Source organism: Pecten maximus, chromosome 3, assembly GCF_902652985.1.
Source record: "Pecten maximus chromosome 3, xPecMax1.1, whole genome shotgun sequence".
Taxonomy (NCBI): domain Eukaryota; kingdom Metazoa; phylum Mollusca; class Bivalvia; order Pectinida; family Pectinidae; genus Pecten; species Pecten maximus.
The window spans coordinates 16,867,043-16,886,061 of NC_047017.1; the positions used below are offsets into that span (position 1 = coordinate 16,867,043).

Consider the following 19,019-nt stretch of genomic DNA (forward strand, 5'->3'; position numbering starts at 1 on the left):
CATTTACGGCAGTGAATGAAGTGTAGACACCCAATATATGTGTATTAATGCATTGTGTCCATGTATCATCGCTAACGGCTTAACACTGAATTGTCAGAGAAATTTTCAGATTTTTACAAAGCAGTTTAAACGACGAGCTCTTTTTTTAAATGGATTAATGTATTAGTGTGTAGCTGGTGATAAGCGTTAGACAACTCAATATCAAGTGCCACTGTGTTAATCAGTATTGTTACCGTGTATCGAGACACCAGACCAATAGTCTCGATACAGTATTGTTACCGTGTATCGAGACACACCAGACCAATAGTCTCGATACAGTATTGTTACCGTGTATCGAGACACACCAGACCAATAGTCTCGATACAGTATTGTTACCGTGTATCGAGACACACCAGACCAATAGTCTCGATACAGTATTGTTACCGTGTATCGAGACACACCAGACCAATAGTCTCGATACAGTATTGTTACCGTGTTTCGAGACACACCAGACCAATAGTCTCGATACAGTATTGTTACCGTGTATCGAGACACACCAGACCAATAGTCTCGATACAGACACATTCTTAACATATTGATCATTAAACCAACAGTTATTCAAAGAAATAAAACTATTAAGAACATTTTTGATCTATTCAATCTTACCGATTTATTTCTTTATTTTTGAGGGGCATATGAAAATCTGTCTTTACATTATACATTGTGTACAAATCTGTACATTTTTTATTATTATTTATTTATTTGTTGTTGTTTTTTTTTTTTTTTTTTTTTTTTTCCAAATTGCAAAATTTTAAGACAATTTAGATTTGAAATTTGTTAGTACTTGTGGCTATGTAGCAACCAATGTAATGACTATGTGTAATGAGCGTACGACAGTAAATTGTAATTAGATATACTGTAGTTAAAACCAGACACATAAAGGTCTGATACTAGCCAGGCCAGTATCGGCTTACCGATAAATCCCCCAGTCCTCCTCTGATGGAGGGCTCCGTCCGAGCACCACGGCCCGTCAGCTACCCGAGGATATAGTTTATGGGGACATCTAAACACATTGTCTCCTATCAACAGTGTATACTTACACTGGCCGTGGGGATGTTTGTGTAAAAAAAAGGTGTCAACAGTGATGAAAAACACTTAAGAAAAGTACTACATTGTCGTTTAAAAAGTACAAATCACTAGACAATAGCTATGCCATAACGAAAAACGGAGGCTGGTTTCAATAAAATCATTTATACTATTATTAGATATCAGTTTATCCGGTATAATTGTATATCAATATGTTTATGCATATGAGATTTTTAAAAATCACTAATGTTGCTATTTTTCTTTTTGTTTTTTTTATATATTTTGTTTTGTTCTTTTTGTGGCATTTTCATAATTTCTTTTTTTGTAGTCTTCCTAAAACTTAAGTTACAAAACAAAATAAACAACACGTGATTGATAAAGTTAATTGTATTTAGAATTCGTATATTAAGACATAATCAAACCAGCAAAATTCAATTGGTACATACAATTATATGTGCCACAAGTGTTATATGCATTTTTTATATTATTTTATATTAAAATCATCTTTATTTTATAATTAGATAATGTGACACATTTTTAAAGCAATTACCATTGAAAACGAGCACCTGTCCACCGCGGTATGTAGATGTTACTTTTTTCATTTAGGTAATAAAACATGGTAGTTAATATTGAACCTGTTCATATAAAGAGGGTCGATGGATATAACCCCGTGGCCCATTTATCATTCAATACAACAGTTCTGCTCAAGATGGATGTATTCAAGTGATCATCTTTACAAGCGTTGCAGACGACATGTGATCATGAGACAGAGCGAAAAGTACACAGTTTGTGTACATTTGTATTATTTGTAGTTTAATACACTTTTTGTGCAATTTTATGCCCAAGTTTTGTGGCCGTTTAATATGCTTGACTCTGTTCGAGTGTTACTTAACAGGTGTACTCCCTCTCAGTGCCCACTCAACCCTACCCATCATTTTGCTGTACATGTTCTGCTTCGTCAAGTTAGCAGTAGGCCATTTTACGCCTTTTGTGTCTGAACGGATTTCTGAAGAATTTTATGCTTCCTTTAAAAAATGTCAATTGAATATCATGAAAAAGTTTAATATGAAATGACAATCTCATATTTATCTAGGATAAATGAAGAATACGACATTATGATTAAATTTACGGAAAAAGGTGTTGGTTTAGAAATGTTATATTTACGTGAATGATATGGTGTGATTTTACAAATGTCAGCTCGGTATGGCTTCTATAACTGTATAAGCAACTGTTCAGTACTATTGCAAACTAATACAATTATTGATAAATATATTGTCGGACTGCCAATCCGGATCAGACACAAGCTTAATCAGATATCAAAAACAATGGGTTGAATCGAATTGTTGTTATTATACACAAAGAATAAAAACGTAATCAAATGTGTACAAAACTTGAATAAAGTATGGATCGAAGCTATGAATTTGTGAACTAAAGAAGTAATAATTAAAGATACACATTGATATATAAACCTTCACAAGTACATCTAGCTACATATTGGTATATAAACTTACATAAGTACGTGTAGCTACATATTGATATATAAACCTATATATGTACATATAACTACAGCTTGGTATATAAACCTACATATGTACATATAACTACAGCTTGGTATATAAACCTACATATGTACATATAACTACAGCTTGGTATATAAACCTACATATGTACATCAAGCTACATATTGGTATGTAAACCTACATAAGTACATAAAGCTACATATTGATATATAAACCTATATATGTACATATAACTACAGCTTGGTAAATAAACCTACATATGTACATATAAATACAGCTTGGTATATAAACCTACATATGTACATCAAGCTACATATTGGTATATAAACCTACATATGTACGTCAAGCTACATATTGGTATATAAACCTACATAAGTACATACAGCTACATATTGGTATGTAAACCTACATAAGTACATACAGCTACATATTGGTATGTAAACCTACATAATTACATACAGCTACAGCTTGGTATGTAAACCTACATAAGTACATATAACTACAGCTTGGTATATAAACCTACATATGTACATATAACTACAGCTTGGTATATAAACCTACATATGTACATATAACTACAGCTTGGTATATAAACCTACATAAGTACATACAGCTACATATTGGTATGTAAACCTACATAATTACATACAGCTACAGCTTGGTATGTAAACCTACATATGTACATATAACTACAGCTTGGTATATAAACCTACATATGTACATATAACTACAGCTTGGTATATAAACCTACATATGTACATATAACTACAGCTTGGTATATAAACCTACATAAGTACATCAAGCTACATATTGGTATATAAACCTACATAAGTACATCAAGCTACATATTGATATATAAACCTATATATGAACCTACATATGTACGTATAACTACAGCTTGGTATATAAACCTACATATGTACATATAACTACAGCTTGGTATATAAACCTACATATGTACATATAACTACAGCTTGGTATATAAACCTACATATGTACATATAACTACAGCTTGGTATATAAACCTACATATGTACATATAACTACAGCTTGGTATATAAACCTACATATGTACATCAAGCTACATATTGATATATAAACCTATATATGAACCTACATATGTACGTATAACTACAGCTTGGTATATAAACCTACATATGTACATATAACTACAGCTTGGTATATAAACCTACATATGTACATATAACTACAGCTTGGTATATGAACCTACATATGTACATATAACTACAGCTTGGTATATAAACCTACATATGTACATATAACTACAGCTTGGTATATAAACCTACATATGTACATCAAGCTACATATTGATATATAAACCTATATATGAACCTACATACGTACGTATAACTACAGCTTGGTATATAAACCTACATAAGTACATACAGCTACATATTGGTATATAAACCTACATATGTACATATAACTACAGCTTGGTATATAAACCTACATATGTACATATAACTACAGCTTGGTATATAAACCTACATATGTACATATAACTACAGCTTGGTATATAAACCTACATATGTACATCAAGCTACATATTGATATATAAACCTATATATGAACCTACATATGTACGTATAACTACAGCTTGGTATATAAACCTACATATGTACATATAACTACAGCTTGGTATATAAACCTACATATGAACATATAACTACAGCTTGGTATATAAACCTACATAAGTACATACAGCTACATATTGGTATGTAAACCTACATAAGTACATACAGCTACATATTGGTATGTAAACCTACATAAGTACATACAGCTACATATTGGTATGTAAACCTACATATGTACATCAAGCTACATATTGGTATGTAAACCTACATAAGTACATACAGCTACATATTGGTATGTAAACCTACATAATTACATACAGCTACATATTGGTATGTAAACCTACATAATTACATACAGCTACATATTGGTATGTAAACCTACATAATTACATACAGCTACATATTGGTATGTAACATTTCACAAAATAAAATCTTCGTATTTATGATAATTGAACAAGAGACACACAAGTGAACACCCCATTTAAAAGATAAATTTAGAAATATGTCGAATATAAAATTTAGAATGTTATCTACATTCTACATTGGTACAAATATACTCCAAAATGGAAGCCATATATTTGTATGTTGATAGTTGATAACGTAGAACCAAGCATACCACCTTGTCGAAACAAATGAAAATATAGAATTCAAAAGTTATTTTCTCTCTATACCTGGCCTTACCTAAATCAGTAAAATGTGAACATACAAAACTGTCTTCGCGCTCTAAAAATCATAGTATCAACAAATCTTCACATATACCAGGAACATGTGCGTTTGGTGGTCCATAAACAAATAAACAAATACCACACGGCGTTAATAGATATACACACCACACCAGAAAATTCGAAATATAATCCAACACCACACCAGATAATTCGGAATATAATCCAACAACACAACAGATAATTCGGAACATAAATATATCAGATGATAGTAACAAGAACTACAGAGATATCAACATATCGGAAGCACAGTATCCACTGCGAGATCGTCAGTCATATAAAAACTGACATTTTACATATGTTCGATTTCAAAATCGATAGACAAGAGCAAAGGAAAGGCACCATCCAAAATGTACATGGAAGTTAAACCTATGCGTCATGAATTGAAAAAGTGTCTCCTGCTTATTTCAAAACAACAAATAATAACGACATAATAACCAAACTATAATTCGAATTCAATATCGATAACGATGACAAAATATAAACAAAAGATATATGGATACTCATTAAAAGGAACAAGGATGACAAGACCAGCAAACAAGTAATGCAATGTTCTCAATTTGAGGATAAGGACACTTACTATAACTCAACCTAAAAGAAGTCAACTTCAAAAGGAAAGATAATATTATTAAGCAAGATTGTAATGATTTATTGGAATGTAACGATATGGAAAATTACTAGTGAAAGGTTAACACAGAGTCAATATGAGAATTACGATTTACACCAGCTTATCAATTTAAACATTTAACAAAGGTCATATTTACCTTTGTGTCTCACCAACATATACACAAATGATTTAACATAAGTCGTATTTACCTTACTATCTCACCAACACATACACAGATAAATTCTTGGATTAAAAGAGATTCCATTGAAATGAATAACTCCTACTTAGATATTAAAACAAATTTCGTCACATCATCTTATTGGAGATAGCTGCTCATTTAATCCTTTTCAAAGACAATATCGCTGCCATCCTATCTTAGGAAAACATCACAACTTGACAATTAAATGTATCTAGATGGTCTCACTTAAACTAGACACAATACCTTAATACGATTTCAAATCGTTATTGCACAGATTTAATTTTTAAATAATTGCTTTTTCTGTTTCTGCCTTGATCGATAACACCACTTTAACCCTTCCATGTTATAACGACACTTTATTAATTATTTGAAGACCGACACGGTACTCTAATGGTCCTACCAATGCCAACACCAACGGTCACACCCGGTCATTGTTACGAGTGTTTGCCCTGACAAATCGGCACCAAATGGAGGCATCGCGACCGCTCACCTGTAGTATTATGGGATGGATGAAAGCCAACAAGTCACATAATGACATAGATGGGAATACTATAAGAGAACGCTAAGTCAATATAATTAGCAAAGTGATTTTGATGACAGGGGAGTTGGTTGAGGACCAGCCAGATGCTATAAAGTGACGTTGCCGGTGGCCTTCTCCACCCATCGTCGCCCAACGTTCCTTTATTTAAATCAAATATTTGTGCAATTTAACTGTTAATATCTTGTATCGTAAAATCAACTGATGTTGGTATCCTGGCAATGATTGTTTTTGTTACATTTCCTTTTTTCCCGGGGTTTAATTTCTGACACATTAAGACTCAAATTGTCGGTATATTTCACAGACGTGTTAGCCTTGTAAGATCATCACCATCCTTAATTTTAGATAGAAAACGAATTCTAAGCTTAAAAAAACGAAATGCCGCACTTCCATGTCACATTTTAAGAATAAAACAAAAACAGATCAGTAGCAGCAATGAAGAAGACTTATATGAGGTTTTGTAAAACACTCACAGAACATCCAATATGAGATTATTATTATAAATATAACGCAGCGAATTTGTGATTCAAAAATTGTAAACTACACCTGAGGGAATATGTGACTCAAACATTGCAATATATACCTGAGCGAATATGTGACTCAAACATTGTAAAATATACCTGAGCGAATATATGACTCAAACATTGAAAAATATACCTGAGCGAATATGTGACTCAAACATTGTAAAATATACCTGAGCGAATATGTGACTCAAACATCGTAAAATATACCTCAGCGAATATTTGACTCAAAAATAATGAAATGTACCACAGCTAATAAGTGTCTCAATAACTGTAAAATGTATGACTCAAAATTAAAAAAAAATTCAAAATTCAAAAAAATACTACTTCAAATATAATGATATGCCTCCGAACTTGTAAAATATATGCTACAACGAATGTGGGATTAAACTTTTGTAATAACACTCCGAACATATCATATCAAAGGAAAACGTTTACTAAAAAAATTTATATAAATAAAAGGGTTTTTATTGGTATGTTAAACTAAACCAACGGTAATTTATGACTGAAGAGTTTTAGAACATACCTCAGCTAATAGATCAAAAAAACGAAAATTAAATTATCTGTATTATTGATAGTAATACAAAAATTATCAGCTGTAGTCCACTTGACATACAGTGTGATAATTAACTAGTGATTATTTTCCTGTTTGATTACGTTATTGTTCTGTTTAATGTCTTAATGAGAATACTTGCCCTACCACTTTTTTTCATATTGGTTACCAAGTAAGTGTTTACATTTCAATATTTTTCATATACATAATGAATAAACTTATAAACGTGACAATATATACCAAAATAAAAAAAAATGTTAAAACGAAACACAATCGAAACAATTTTAGATTGCTTTTTGTATTTTTTAAATTATATTGTGTACATCACAATAGTAATTACTACAATGCAACAATAATTCGGTAACAAAAGGTTGAGCTGAATCACACGATGATAGGACTGGATTCTGGTAATTATCTCCGACCACATGTACCTGGGTTTGGTGCCCTAAATCCCCTATCAGGGACGACGTTTTACGTAGATGTGGTCTGTCTCTGGCTAATATCACCTCCAGACGGCTACACAAGGAGACTAAGACTCGTTATCATTCTTCTCACAGGAATGTGGAATGTTGTATACATAATTATTTTTCCAACCCCAGTATCTCTGTTATGTGGTTCTGGTGTCGCATAAAGAATTGGATCTTATAAATTTATTTGGTTTAAACGACTTCTTTCAACCGATAAAGAATATCAGTGTTTTCTATTCCTGACATCTTACTGGGAAGAAAATAGACTTCATGCTTTTGTTACAGATTAAATTATTTCTAAATGTATCTTTTTCTGTACCTTTATTTATTTCAAATTGAAATGAATATCCAACAGGTTTACTACTTTCATATTGATATTCTGAAATTCCATAATTTTGAGTTATGGTCCGAGCAATTCGGTGGGGAGAGATATAGATGATACTACTCATGACACTAGCTATAAATCTTATACGATATAACAATGCTTGTCACCTGTCACTTCAATATATTAATATAATGGTCCTTATTATGACCATGAATGACATGTACTGTAAGGTTAAAAGGACGGGGTTTAAAAGGATCTCGATATGTACCCGAATCATTAATTAATACCACCGTAGAGTATCGTTTAATTGTATATATTGGCATTACTTATTATTTCTTCCAATGAGTTATCCCTGGAAAATGTTAGAGATTTACTGATATAAAACACTGAAGGTTATAACAATGCCGAGAGAAATTCCTCGTATGACAAAATATTTAAAAGTATGTGTAATATCAAATGATTTAAATAGCTTTGATAACTATATACAAGACATACGTCTTTTGTTTGGGTTTTATTCATGAAGGAATGTTTATTTTCTATGATGCGAACAGACCAGTTTTGCACTCGAAGCAACACGAATAGCTGTAGAATGTAAATCAGAAACTGTCTATAATATAGGAACAAGTCTTTAAGTTTGCTTATCGCTTATTTCCTTAAAACACAGATATTTCATATTTCGTCACGCTTCCATTCACATTCCCGTCCTGAGTATATTCACCAAAACATACCCTCTTCACATACATATTCTATCTTTACTAACCCTGGCAGTGTCAGCCATTGTATAACCAAACCCTAAAACCACCGGTAAAATTTACATAACAAAATTCCCTTGGCATTTTTACGAGGGCGATACACTTGTTCGTGTATAATTAATTATATTTAAGATCTTGATCAACACCTTCCTTCGAAATTGCTCAGCATTTTGTAACATATCCAATGCACAAGGTAACAAACTCTCCTTAAAATATTTCAGCAGTATTTGAATACCAACTTTAATACGTTAGACATCTGAGGCAACTGGATTTTGTCATATTTCGAAGAAATTCTATTATATTAATCATTTGAATTCCGACAATATTTTCTATACACACTCAAGAGCAGACACTAGTCTCCTCCAAACCATCCCGTAGGATATAATACTCTCCAGACCATTGGCGAGTAATATTTTCCAAACCATCCAAAGCATATAATACTATCTAGACCATTCCATGGCGGACAATATTCTTCAAACATTCCAAAGCATATAATACTCTCCAGACCATTCCATGGCAGGCAATATTCTCCGAAACATTTCATAGCAGATTGTACTCTCCAGGCCGTTCCATAGCGATTAATACTTTCTGAACCATTCCATAGCAGACAATACTCTCCAAACTATTTCAAAACTGTAAATCTCTAAACAGTCCTTTACAAACAATACTTCCAGGAATACTCTATTTAAAACATTTAATTTTCAGAGCAAACGCAGCACTCAATTATTGAATCCAGCTGAACTTTTAACACCTTAAGTTTTACATCCGATGCCAAACATAAGAAATGAACGACTTACTTTTGGACTCTGTGTTTTTCAATAAGTATCACAATTTAAAAAGATTGTTGATCTGCAGGATTTAATGTCCATCAAACAACCCAAATAGTTTATTTTCAAACCGATTAAGCAAAATGACAGCCTTTTGAGTACCAAGAACCGTTAAATGTCAATGACGACACATTTTATGATTTTCAGTTTATTCATTATTTTTCTAAATATATTTTTTGTAATTATTCCAAAAGTGTCTGATCCTATATTGATAACACTAACAGAAGATGAGGGCAGGTCAAACGATAACGTCATAAAGCCGAAGACGTCACTAGATGTTTCAGAGAATAGTACCTGTCATAAAATTTCCGTAAAATCCAGGAAAACATCCATACAGTCATGGATTTTTTTTTATTAAATAATGTTACAAAATTTTCAAAAACTATAGGATTTTTTTCCATGATTGTTATTGCTTAGTGAGTATTGTACAATAGATACAGTTTCTTATGTTGCAATATACTGCATTTAATACTGACACAACGATTATAAATATATAAAAACATAGCGTAAATATATTTGGGAAATAAGAAATCATGCTTTCTATTCTAAACGAAAGCCGAAGTTTCGTAATTCTACGCTTTTTTGTCCGCTTAAAATTTTGTATTGAGCTATACTTGAGCAGAAAGGTGCCAAAATGTACCTCAGATATTAAAAAGTTACATTGTAGAAAATCGAAGTATAGAAGTTTATTTGTAGTATTTAGTATAGAAGAATAAAAATAATATTTAGGAACAAAATAACACTTCTATATTTAAACACCAACTTATCCTTATTTATATGTAGCATAATGTTTGTTTATTTTTAACACCAAGTTGAATGCTATCAATTTTAGTAATAGTTGTTGCCCTTTTTAATAGTAATTGTAAACTGCAAATTTTGTAAGTTTGTTTAATGTACAACGGATAGAAAAAGGATTTTCCTTAACGTAGTTCTGCAAACAATCTGTATATACCACCTTCCATTATACCCTATGTATGACATCATAATGTGGTTACCAAGACGTTGTAATAAATGTGTCGACTTAAGATGGCCGTTAGACCTGAAAACGTTAGCGAAACACAGTTGTGTTGATTTTTTTTTTTCTTTCTTTTTTTTCAATAATATATTTTATGTAGCAAAATTGTAGCACGTGGTAGGTATCAGCTCCAGAAGTCTACATATTTATTTATTTCCTCGTAAAAGGTAATGTATTTCTACGATCTTAGGAAACCATATGTTACTAAATATCTGTATGAAAATGAATATCGAATCCCACAATCATCCCAGTCAGTATTATGCAAAACTCACTTATCTCAGTAATCGCGAAACGTTTGCCATCAAGAAATGGAAATATGAGAATTAACACGAAGACAGTGGGTTGTCAGAAACTCGTCAACTGATGTCACCTGATACTCTCGAGCTAGCCATGCATGGTGATGGCCCCCAAACGGGGAAAATAAAGTCCGGCTGTTGCGTACACGATACTGTAGGCCGCATATACACATCGGTAGCTGTTCAACAGGGAAATAAATCTCATATACTTTGTGTTGACTGTAACAAACACCCATTATACATTTGTTTTACTGGTAAATTGTGATAATGTCCATATCTTGATTTAAAACAAAATATGAAAATGTTATAATGATCACCCATTTTTAAATGAATATCGAGTTGAATTATCAGTGTTTGTGTATTTTGTTTTTATTTTCACTAGCTTTTATACTATAGATTACTTAAGATAACAAATATTTTGTTACATTTGGTAACAGCGATTTCTATTATATTTTGAAGTGGCAGATACTTGTGCTATACTTTTCGATTGTAAAGTTGTTGTTTTTCCTCTAAGATATCTGAACTTGTTAAGGATCGTTTAAGCAAGTAGGAAACACAAGGCTTATGTCCTGTTCAAAGTCCAGCCTAATTACTGAAATTACTGGAAAAGTGCAAGGCAAGCATTACAGGAAAAGTATATAAATAAGTGTAATTACTGATTCAGTTCAAATTATTTACAGACAATTCAAACCTTATCACTGAATTATAATTACTTACGCATCAAACACTATAACTGACATATCTAACTTAATACTTGACAAAGCAAACAAAGTTACTGACAAATACAACATGATTACTGACAAATCAAGCTGAAGTACTGACAAATACAACATGATTACTGACAAATCCAACATGATTTACAGATAAATCCAACCTAATAACTGACTTATCCAATATGATTACTGACAAATCCAGTCTGATTACAGACAGATACAGTCTGATTACACAGGAACCCAACCTGATTACAGAAAAAGCCTGTTTAATCACGGACAAGCCCAATCTGATTACTGACAAATCAAGCTTAAGTACTGACAAATACAACCTTATTTACAAATAAATCCAACCTAATTATTGACTTATCCAATATGTTTACTGACAAATCCAGTCTGATTACAGACGAATCTAGCCTAATTACAAACGAATCCCATATAATTACAGACGTATTCAGCCTGATTACAGGCTAATTTAACCTGGCAACAGACGAAGTTAACCTGGTTACAGACGAATTTAACCAGATTACAGACGAATTTAACCTGGTTACAGACGAATTTAATCTGGTAACAGACGAAGTTAACCTGGTTACAGACGAATTTAACCAGATTACAGACGAATTTAACCTGGTTACAGACGAATTTAACCTGGTAACAGACGAAGTTAACCTGGTTACAGACGAATCCAGTCTGATGACAGACAAAGTTAACCTGGTTACAGACGAATCCAGTCTGATGACAGACAAAGTTAAACTGATTACAGACGGATCCAGTCTGATGACAGACGAATCCAACTTAATTTCAGACAAATCAAACCTAATTACAGACATATCCAATCTAATTACTAACAAATCCAACATAAATTCAGACAAATCAAACCTAATTATAGACAATTCTAACCTAACTGACAAATTAGATATATGTTATTAACAAATCTAACCTAATTAATGACAAAGCGAACACAATCACAGAAAATTGCCAACCTAAATAATAACAAAAAATGTTGTGCCTATATGATAAATTCTCCCTATTTGTGATTGGGAATTAGATAGAAAAAATAGATAATACAATAATGGCGGAATTACCTTATCTTGTAGCTATGTATTATAAATTAATATCAAGTTTTCATTTATTTTATTAATTTGAAAATCATTAGCCTACTCGTAATTGGCTCTTGTCCCTTTCTTTCTTCTCTCTATCCATCTTATCTCTCCTTAACTGGTGTAATATTCACATTGTTACTATCAAAGAGAACTTATGATCATAACTTTACACAAACACGTTATTCAGTGAGGACACTGAAATGTTCTTTGTTTTAATATCTTCTTTATCTTCACGTATTAAATAATCATTTTTCCTCAGCATGCAGGTGAAAACAACATTTCAAGGAAGCAAAGAGTTTTACATTGTTTAAAATGGCAATTTGTATATCCGTAACGGATATAGTACGATACTGTGCGTGAATCATATGTTGAAATGACACCACAACACTTTGCTTTCCGGAAATATGCATCTTCTTCGTCATCGTTTTTAATATTATAAATACACGCCAGTCATCAATATCAAGTATGGGGTCAAAGCGACAACAACTGCAAAGTGCATCCTTCAAACATATCAGGATTTGTTATGTTAACTTTGTCAGAAAATCCCATTCTTGTTTACAAATTGGACAACTGTTACATGGTTAAAGTGTAAACATTCTAGTGGGCCGATCGATCTCGAAATGAATTGAATGATGTACATTTCTAAACCTGTTTTCCAGATGTTCCACATCAGTATAATACCATTTCTAGTAATTATAAAATGGTTAATTATAATATAACAATGCGCTGCCTGTGCTTCTGTCAGACTGGGCGGTAACACAATTGAAGGGGTGTGGCCAAGCCTCTACCCGCTGATTACTGATTAATGTGCGTGTTAATAGCTATGATAGAACGAGTAGCCTAACCCACTTCATTTCCGCGAGTAGGGTAGGTATCGATCTCCGATGCCTGCTATTACAGTGTAATAAGTGAATAGTCCGCCTCCGACTGGTGTACACCGTCGCTAACATAAACCCAGATTAATCAGAAATCAGGTTATATACGAAATCAATTTAATGATTCTAAACACGGTTATTATATCTGTTTCTGAATAACGTTAAAGTTTATCATTGAAAAACTAATATCATTATGAATTATTCTCGTTTTGCCAGTACGCAATATCAATAAATGAAAACATAGTATTTTTGTGAGTACCGCCTTATTTGGTAAATTGTCTCGTATTTAATTGTATATCGATATCTATATTAATGTTGTCAAAAAATTACAACGCTGACACAGTAATAGAAATGAATCAATTAAAGCTTGTGATGAAATAGTTTCCTTTAACAAGAAGTCAATTGTTGACTGTAATATCATATTTATGTCAACCATAAAAAAAACTTCAATGAATAACTAACAAGGACTGAAACATCAATTTCAATGGAGCAATTTTGTTGGCGTTTTTAAATGAAAAAAAAACACAGAGCATGTCATTAACCTTTGTAGATATAACAAGCTGAGAAAAGTCGAAAATCATTCAGAGAAAAACCTAATAAAAACCACTAATGTGTGTGAACAAATTATAATTTGAAAAAAAAATACCGAATAATTGCTGGCCAAACTGGTGTGGTAGGATTCATTATGGTCGGAGATGAACAGCTTTGAGTGAATGACCTGTTTCCTGCTGAAGACATCGCACGATGAAGCTGTTCCGCTCTAGACACGGGGCAGGGTTCTCTGCGGGAATAATCATACCCTTGTTGTCCCTCTAAATTATATTTCAAATTAATTAGTATGGAAAATGTCGGGTATAATTTCCTCGTGTCCCCGATTGCTCTCAAGCGGCGTTATCCTCAATATGAGGTCGGAAGAGGTGGTCATAGCTTGGAGCAACTCACCTGAGTTTGACTTAGATCGCATCCTTATTTTGATTTTTCACATTAGCGTTTTGCCAGGAGGTATGCAAATGAATCCGGGCACAAAGAGATGTGATTACACGGGTGGGGTGCTTGGGAGAAGCAAAAAGACCGAGCAACTGACGAAGCTTTGACAATTAAACACTGAAAGGACCATCCTATGTGGGGTGATTACACCTCGGAAGGATCATCATGATAGGGATAAGGTTGCAAAATATTTTCTCTCCTGAAATAAACAGTAACTTGTTAATTTAATGGTTCGGTGGCGTTTCAATTGTCAACCTTTTTCATATAAAGACATTTTGTTTGTTGCTCTAGATAATTTGACAAAATCTAAAATGCAAAATAGTTTATTTGTTGTAAAGATAATGAAAAGTGGAAAAGCTCGACGCTGTTCAGTTCGTAGTTTTCGGATACTCGGACCAAAGGTCTTGAAGGAATATGCAGATTCATAATTAACATAAGAAAAGCGCCCCAGTAACGACGTAATGACATACGATAAATATCTTCTAGCTATGAGTGGGAAAAGAAATCAGCACAGGAAGTATTATTGTATTATGTACAGTTTGTTAAAGAAAAATACAGTTTATAAAGAAATCTGGAAAGTAGTTATCTCCACAAACAGTTTAAGTATAATTATGTTTATAGTTTGTATCTTTGCGGAGTATATTAACTATTTATGTAAAATAGTTATTTCTTTCAAATCGCAATACTTAGTATAATAGCTATAAAATATGTCATTGATTATTTAATGAAACTAACTGAAATATGGGCTATCTTTTTCATAAAAAAATATATTTTTTATTATATTTTACACTTTTTATATTTACTTCAATTATATTATTTCGTTAAACATTATAAATTTGCAATTATTTCCTAAAAATTAAGTAAATGTAGGTGAAATCACAGGAAAAGTTTTAGTTGTATTTTGCGATACTGTTTTAAACCTGCATCAATCTTTTTAGGTGGCCATGTCAAAATATAAACTGAGCGATTATTTATGTTAATGGTGCATTTGAACGCTAATCCTGTAAATGCGGCTAACGTTTTGTTAAAAAGTCAATTGAATTGTATTGAAATATATTTCACGTGTTATATATTTCAGTTATAACGGTCATGACAGATGTAACACGATTATCGAGATAAGTGAACGTTTCATTTATTATAAATACTTATTCGTTATCTGGAATAAGTCCAGCAATTCCACGTTGTAGACATCTGAGATATTTTAAATATTTATGTGTATCTTGATTAAAGGATGGTTTAGTGATTTATCAATTCTTTTAATTAAAATACCTTTGTATTTGATTAGCGTGTTGTGTTTAGATGCCGTATGTACTTCACCCTGACTAGCCACCAGGATGATATGGGCGAAGCTTAACACATAATGACATTAGTTTGAAGCGTGAAAACATTCCACACTTCCCTCTCAATTAGATTTTCATTCTTAATCACCAAAATATCTTTCCACAATTGTCCCCAAGTCTACGTCCACTTTCTGTCAATGAGAGTTATTCCGGCGACACAAGTGACGGGCACTTGGGTTTTATTCTTTAATATGAAGGTCTTTCTTATAAGCCCCAATTTGCACAGAACAACAATAAGCTACAGACGGCTATAGACGAGCGATGTGGTGGTACGCACCAGTCCATTAAATCCCCTTATATTTACTTTTAATTGAATTTTCGAATTTTCAAAATATGGAAGACTCCCTCGCTAATCAAACGTCAGCATGTGAATAGTGTTTTCATATTTGAAATAATTCAGACATACAAAAATGGTGAGCTGTCATCAATTTTGATGGCATGCTTGTGACATTTTCCGCGATCTTATGTGGTATGGTCACGATGAGATGATATTTAGTTAGAAAACATATTAAGTAAGTTTAAGTACCTGGGAATTATTTGTTTCCTGTTGATGTATTCATACACCCTATTGTTGAATATTAAATGTTTAAAACCATATCTTACTATAAGTTTTTATATGTACAAGCTTCCGGGTCAACATATACTTATCACAAAATGTATTTCACATCCTTTAACGAATTCAAACCGGGAAGCCATTTAACACTCTAAAAAAAGAAAAGCCGGGGTAATTAAGATTTAATTATATCCCTGTTCTTTGTATCTTCAAGTTAAATATAACCATCAAAGAAGATGTCGCTTCATTCGAGCTGTTGTTTCTTATTCAGCTTATGTGTGATCACATAGTAAAACATAAGAGGAAAGATTTATTTCCATGCGTATACTTATTTGGATTATTTTAAGTATTTTCTGAAATTTTATAATGAAATTTGAACTGTTGTGAAATGTGTGGAAAGTATAGGTTAGCCCTTCCGTTTTCTCACTTATTACGTGGAACGGGTTTATTTAAGGTGGTTAATTACAACACCAAGACTATCGGTGTGTCGCCGATTGAAAATTAATGCATTCACTTTAAAATAGAATACCAACATTTGATACTGGTCGGTGAAACATGATATTAATGTTAATATCATTTGTGCCGGGGAAGTGAATAAATTGCTCATAAAATAATGACATGGGGCTTATCTAGATAGGAAATTTTTAAATATTTCAACACATAAAAGGTGTACATTACCCGAACTGACTCTCCCGTAGCCAGCATTGCGTATGCAATTTTTATGATGTTATAACAACCGCGGGTATACTGCACTGTGTTTTGACCGAAAATAACACCTTGAAAGTACATTAATATTCTCTGATATATACATACCCCGTTACTGCTTGTTGCTGCGGGGTGCGATCTCTCTGTCGGCGATTTTTGAACCAGTTACTGACTTGTGTCAGCGTTAAGCCTGTCTTTTTTGCTAAATTTCTCTTCTCATCTGGCGTGGGGTACCTATTTTGTTTATAACACTCTTTCAAAGCCTGTCGTGATTTCTCCTTGAAACAATATACAGTCTCCTCTCCGTCCCAAATTGTTTTCGGTAGAGGATACTTCCTTCTCAGTCTATACTTATCTACAGCACCCAGTGGTCGACCGCGGATTTTTTGAGCTTCCATATAATGAGCCTTGTACCAAAGTTGCTGTAAAAAAGAATGATTGGTATCATGGAATTCGTGACTTTCTAAGATTGCATAAAGTTCTCTGTAGCTTCCTCTGTGAAAAGCAACAGTTGCTCTTGCTTTGAGGACGGCCTCACTACCTCTTAAGAGTTCGCTGGGAGGTAATGACCAAAGAAATCTAGCCAGTCTATCAATATCACCTTTTTGTTGAAGGGCTTCACAAACACATGCCACCTGTTCTGGAGAAAAAGTCAGATTCTTTCCGGATAAAAGTTCCGAGGTGGTTGCAGAAGAGGGTGATGCAGGGTTAGAAGTTTGTGTGTTATCACCTGACCCGTTCAGCGTGTCGGTACTGTGGGTAGATGAAACATCCCTCGTCATGGTAACGTTGCTTCCTCCTCCTCCAGTACTATCATTGTGAGTGGACACACTAAGGATAGCCGTCGCACAATTAACAGGGTCGGGACTCAGGCCCGAGGGGTCGAGGCTTGGTGCCGTGTCCATCATCACAGTTCCTTGTTGATGTCGAGTCGTCTGGCACAGCGCAGTCCGATATGACGGGTTGAGATAACTGCAATAATATTTACAATGTCAAATGCTTTTGATTGAGGACAATGTCGGGTGACGCCGCGTGATTGGCCACATCGCCATAAGAGGCTGTTCCACAATCTGAAAGGGCGTGGCCCCGCTACGGGTAATTGTCCTTTCTCATATACCTGATGTGATCAGCATTGTAGTTTATGAACTGTATCTGTCAAACTTTTACATCTGATACTATAACCATAAGATACGGTCGATTTTTTAAATAAACTATCCACTTTGCTGTAATGAGTATGAAACGCATTACTTGGTGTAGATACACATCGAGCTATAAAATAGTGTTACTCTCGCGGTAAGGAACGTGCCTACAATACAACACTAACTCGTGTATTGTATGTCAGATGTAGGACGGTATATGCTGTCAATGGTTTCTCTCCAGGGACAGTGAATACGGAGATTTTATCTACATAGAAATTTGCATCTTATATACAATTATTGAGAAAGGGTAATTTCGTGTACGTCTATAATCCACTGTAAAGAACGCCTACTTCAAGTCGGTTGATCGAGACTGTACTCGGTAGCCAGCCTGATAATCGTCCAGTTTAGGGCTGATTATACATTTATTTTAATAAAATTCATAATGCTGCAATGGAGAAAATATCACTTTGATATACTGGGAAATTTATTGAATTAATCGGCTGTATATGACTGTGTACATTAATTTCCTTCTGCATTTAAATCCATTGATCAATGTAAACTGTCAAATATATCGAATATATAAAATCTATTTTAAATATTCTTGA

At 33.2% G+C, this 19,019-nt stretch overlaps 1 protein-coding gene across 2 annotated transcripts in view; it reads right to left on the reverse strand.

Annotated features, from left to right (window-relative positions):
* LOC117323378 (homeobox protein SIX3-like) overlaps positions 1-18,258 on the reverse strand; it is a 42,105-nt gene extending 23,847 nt beyond the window's left edge. The window contains exon 1 of one of the 2 annotated variants that reach the window (XM_033878557.1): positions 17,384-18,258. In XM_033878557.1, the coding sequence (XP_033734448.1) occupies positions 17,384-18,183 (800 nt within the window). In that variant the 5' untranslated portion in view covers positions 18,184-18,258. The remainder of the gene's footprint in view (positions 1-17,383) is intronic. The other variant, XM_033878556.1, reaches the window with a different exon arrangement.
* Between the last annotated feature and the right edge of the window lie 761 nt (positions 18,259-19,019).